The sequence below is a fragment of the Acanthisitta chloris genome, unplaced genomic scaffold (assembly GCF_000695815.1).
Source record: "Acanthisitta chloris isolate BGI_N310 unplaced genomic scaffold, ASM69581v1 scaffold36146, whole genome shotgun sequence".
Taxonomy (NCBI): Eukaryota; Metazoa; Chordata; class Aves; order Passeriformes; family Acanthisittidae; genus Acanthisitta; species Acanthisitta chloris.
The window spans coordinates 1-5,082 of NW_008680378.1; the positions used below are offsets into that span (position 1 = coordinate 1).

The 5,082-nt window shown below is 43.2% G+C and overlaps 1 protein-coding gene across 1 annotated transcript in view; it reads left to right on the top strand.

The window, feature by feature from the left end:
- The first annotated feature begins 58 nt into the window (after positions 1–58).
- Positions 59–5,082, top strand: part of MYOT (myotilin) — a 12,403-nt gene continuing 7,379 nt past the window's right edge. The window contains exons 1-3 of the mRNA XM_009077680.1: positions 59–111; positions 1,836–2,438; positions 4,168–4,318. Coding sequence (XP_009075928.1) covers positions 2,002–2,438; positions 4,168–4,318 — 588 coding nt within the window. The 5' untranslated portion in view covers positions 59–111; positions 1,836–2,001. The remainder of the gene's footprint in view (positions 112–1,835; positions 2,439–4,167; positions 4,319–5,082) is intronic.

A 5,082-nucleotide genomic window follows, 5' to 3' on the forward strand; every position in this document is an offset into this window, starting at 1 on the left:
TCCGGTCTCATAACGCCGCGCACAGGGTGACTATGACAGCTCGGGTTAGGGAATGAACGTCCCTTCCCCAAAATACAGCTTAAAGCCCAGGTGACAACTCCTAAACTGTAGGTAAGGTGCTTGTCTGGGGTTTTTTTCCGTGTCGTTTTTGATTTTGAAGCTGGTAAGGGAGGTGGTAGGAGGGAGTGCAGCGCGCTGGGAATGAAAAGTTACCTTTAAGGTGTCAAAGGTAACATGGGTGGCACAAAGCAAAAAAAAAAAAAGCTGTTGTCTTTTCTTTTTCAAAAAGCAAGCTGTCCCTATGAGTTCTTACTGTTTTCATCTCGTAAGGTCAAAAGTCTTTTTGGGTTTATTTGTTTGTTTGCCGACTCGAGGTGGGATGGTTTGAGGGAAACGTAACTTATTTTGCTGTGAGAAGTGACACTGCCTTGGAGCTTGGTTAAGTGTCATGCTCTAGAAAAAAATAAATGTTGTTTCTCTATACAGCCTGTAGGTAAAACAAATGTATAAACCTGTGCACAGGTAGTGATATAACAATGGGATAAAGACAAGACTCAACGAGTTTTCTGCGCTGGTGAATGAGAACACAGCGTGGCCGTGCTCCAAAAAATTTGAGCCAGCTTCAAATTCCAAGAGCATGACAAGGGGAAAGTTAGGGAATTTATACTCTAAAAACCTCTGTTTACATACAGTTAATTTATAACCAATATTGATGATTACCTTTAGGAAATGAAAGCCTTGAATCTTTAAAATGAAAGCCCTGTCTTCAGTTATCTACCCCCTTGGGAATTTATGACCTCGTGGAGCCCTTCTTCAGGCTTTCCAATGAGAGGAATACAATATACTGGGTATATATAGCAGCAAAACAGCTGATCTCGGTGGGGCAAGATTACAATTTTTTCCAGCACATGTAACTGTGTGGATTTATAGGCTCATTTTTTTTATTAGTAGCTTTATGTTCATTTTGGGGGGTTATTTATTTATCCTGGAGCTGAAGTTGTTTGCCCACTTTAACAAGCTTGCTCAGTTGACTCTAATGAAACTTTCCTGGGTTTTGAGTTGATGGAGAGCCCAGATTTAAATATCAAGCTCCTGCAAAATAAATGCAGGACCTCTGAGCAGCTTGGCTTACCCTCCCTTATCCTGCAGCTAATGTCATTCTGGCAATTAGCAGCCCTAACAGTAAATCTTGGGAAAACACCCCAGAGAAGCAGAGTCCTTGCCATTCCAATCCTGAATCTCAACTGGATATAAAAAGCTCTGAATTCAAAACCCATTAGAGAAGAAATCAGAATACTTGGTTTTAAAGGCTTAGTTTTAGGCTGAAAAGAATGTGGAACCTATTTCATGCTTCCCTATGGTACAAGGAATTTCTCCACACAAGTACAGTTCTCTGCATAATCCTACAGTTAGTATTTTGTCAGGGCACAAAACAGCAGGATCCAGAGGTCTTTAGTGAAGATGATATGTGGCAAATTACCTTGCTTAGCAGTATTATCTATGGTCATCTGTAGACTTCTGCAGGTGGCAGGGCATCTTGATAAACCCATTGCTCTTCCTTTCAGAATTTACTGGGCTCTGGCATATGAGACAGCCACAGTGAGCACTGTGCCTGAGTCTGATAGACTGCATGGCTTGTTATTGTAATCCAAATGTTCATACACTTCTGGAATAGCTCTAATAAATCCTAAATATCTATATTTTAAGCTTAAGCTTTAAATGTCAGTTGCCTGAACTTCATACTCTTTGGGTTGCTAATGACTGCTCACAACACAGTATTTTTGTGATTCAACTTGTGATGTACAATTTATTTTATCTGTATTGTCTTCCTTAAGGGAAAATCCACACCAGGAAAGCCTCTATTCTGCAAGGCAAGGGTTCCATTCTATCCAGGAGCCCAGCCAAGAAAACTTTTGTGGCCTACCACCTAGTTTTTACCAGCCACCTATCCAGAGCCAATTATCACCAACAAAATCCCAGGACAGCCGTGAAACCTCTCCTATGAGTGTCCCTAATCTCCCATCCGTTTCCTCTATGTGCCAACCAACCATGTTTAACTACGAACGTCCAAAACACTTTATCCAGTCTAAGAATATGTGTCAAGGGCAACAGCAGCCTCTGGGACCTGCAGCCTCTACAGAGCCAAGCAGAGAAATCAAACAGTCCTCCATCCTCATACAGCCTCGTAACCCAAGTGGGCAGAAATTCTCCTCCTCGTCATCGCTGAGCTCTTCAATCACGCTCTCCTCACCTTCCTGTAGTGCCCCTAAGGAATCCACATATCCCATCACACCTGCATCTGCACAGTCTCCTGCTAGCTCATCATCTGGGCAACGGCTTATATCCGTGCCTAACCAATCCCCCGCAGCATTCCTGTGCTCAGTGCTACCCTCACAGCCAGACTATAACAGCCAAACTCCTTCTCCTATGGAACCTCAGTAAGTATACACAGGCTTCTAACCTCCCCCTGCTTCCCTCTGGCCTGGCCTCTCCTGTGCACTGACCATCCCAATCCAACCACCTAGTCAAACTGGCACAGCTTCCATTGACTTCGATGCTCAAGGCATGAATTGGGTTAGGAGGCTGAGTATTTGCCCTTGGGGTCTCTGTGGGAGAGATGGGATACATCAGGAATTAAACTGCACTATGGCCATGCCACAGGCTGCTGTGTAGGTTTTCTGGAGTCAGTTTGAATAGTTTAGGTTGACTTGACAGAAATCTCTTCATTAAGGTTATTCAGGACAGAAGATGGACACTCATTTCAAATAAATTTCAAGAAACAGGGCTTATGAACAGGGAGACCGGGGAAGGCAGGAATATTTCTCACTTACAAACAACCCAAAGATTCTTAGTAAGTCTCAGTAATATTTTCAGGTTTCACATCCCAATGGAACTCTACACTCACCTGTAATACCATTTTCATTGCTCATACAAACATACAAGCAGCCACTTGAAAATTTTACCCCTTCAGACCAAAGACTAAATTCTTTCCTGAATATGTATTATATCATTTTGCCTTTGGGCTGCAATCCAAATATCTTCCAAGGTCAGTGAGATCTCAAAGGGAGCTGGGCCTTGCCTTCTCACCAATTTGTAATCCTGCCAATATTAGCTGGAGGTCCTGGGGAAAGTCAGGGTAGAATATGCACAAATGCTTAACTGGAAATATTAGAAAGGTGATAGGGGCAGGGGGTTCTGCTGGTTTGGATATAAATCCAGGGTTAAGTGTCAGTTTGCATTCAGGAAATCTGAATATTTCTGGAGGTTTTCTGGATTGCAGCACTGTGGGAAGGTAAGATGGACTGGGCTAGCTGGGACAGTCAGGAGTGTTTCCTGAAAGTACTGCAGGAGTGTGGGGGGTTAGGTACACACCTGGAGTAACCACTGGAGTTTGTGTTTGTGGTGTGGAGTTCTTTGTTCCCATAACAAAGGGCTTGGGTGCCTCACTATGCTTTTCAAACAAGCTGCTCTTACATGCAACACCTGGTGAGTTGAGGAATTATTTTCCCAATCACACTACTAATGGGCAAACAGGGACATGAGACATATTAATCTGTAGGACAAACTATTAAAGTTTGTAAGTTATGAGTTGTACAAGTTATTAAGTCCAAGCAGTTCTGGGAGTATTCCAGAATTATAACCTTTTTCCCCTATTCTAATCAGCAGAACAAATTCCCAAGTGACAGGAGGAAGAGGATTTTGAAGAGAAATAGTGTTGGACACAGGTGCAGCATACAAAGCCCTGCTGCATGTCACACACTGGGTTAGATCAGCCAGTGCTGTGACCTCCAGCAGAACTTTGCAACCCATTTTGATGGATGCTCCTCTTTTCCTAGCATCTTTGAGAATCAAGTGTACTACTTAGCTCCAGGAGTTGATTGTGCCTCTTGCCTATGGATTACAGGATCAGGCTATGTGAAGGGCCAGGGCACAATTAGAGATGCTGAATGAGTGTTGTGGGAGGACACTCAATTACTTGGTTAGACCATGATGCTTCCCCTTAAGTTTTTGATACTCAATTACCCAGCCTGCCTATTTATCTTCCAGATGCTTTATGGGTTCATTTGAACCACAGTTTTTATGAGGCAGGTTCACATTTTTGTGTGCTTTAGCAAATAGTCCAGCTGCCTATGGGAATAACTTTGTTTTCTCTTCCTGCACGAGTAGTTACTCACAACCAATGTATAACAAACAAGCTAGCATCAACTCTATGCAGAAGACATCAGACCAAGAAATTCGAGGAACAAAAGAGGCTCTCATTCAGGACTTGGAAAAGAAACTTAGATGCAAAGACAACCTTCTCCAGAACGGCAACCAGGTAAGGGAGATCTGCTGGTTGAAAACCAGTTTGCTGTGACTCTTGGTAATGGAAGTAGGGACAGAGTCTAGTTCTAGTGCCACAGGGGCTGGAGCCTCCAAACAGAGCTGAAAGTACCAGGAAATGCAGGAGCAAACACACAAACATGTTTACTCAGAAACTTAACTGATCCCACGAGAGTTCTTTGAGCCACTTAGGACTCGAATATTCTTTCCATGTGATGTGGCTGAATTTTTCCATTAGAAATGTTACACATCTCTTCCAACAGTGACTCCATTTTTAATCATGGGTTGGAGCGGTGAAAAATGTGTGGTTTTCAAAGATTCACATCTAATATCTTCATTTCCCATCACCCTCTTCTCAGCTATTTTTGTTGTTAGAAAACAAATAGCTGTACTGGTGGGTCAGGCTCAGCTCAGCCAGAGAAGGCCCTTCCCAGTAGAGGAGCAGCTCATGGAAAGTGCATGATGGAAGTTGGCCTGAATATGTGGCAAGAGAGACAGTTGCTGTGTGTCTGTGGCAAGGGAATGTTTGCATTCCCTGTGAATTCAGTAAGGGATGTGTTGACTTCTGAAAGCCACTTGATGCAGCAAGGTGGCTTTGAGCTGCTACTGCCTGTCCCTCTTATCCTGCCTTCTTGGCCAGCACACAATTCAAGCTGTCTTTGACTTTGTGCAATCAAATTAATAAGTCCAGAGTTGATAGAAAGGGATATGTTTAGAGCTGTGGCACAAATTTGAACTCTCTGCTGGGAATCCTGCTGA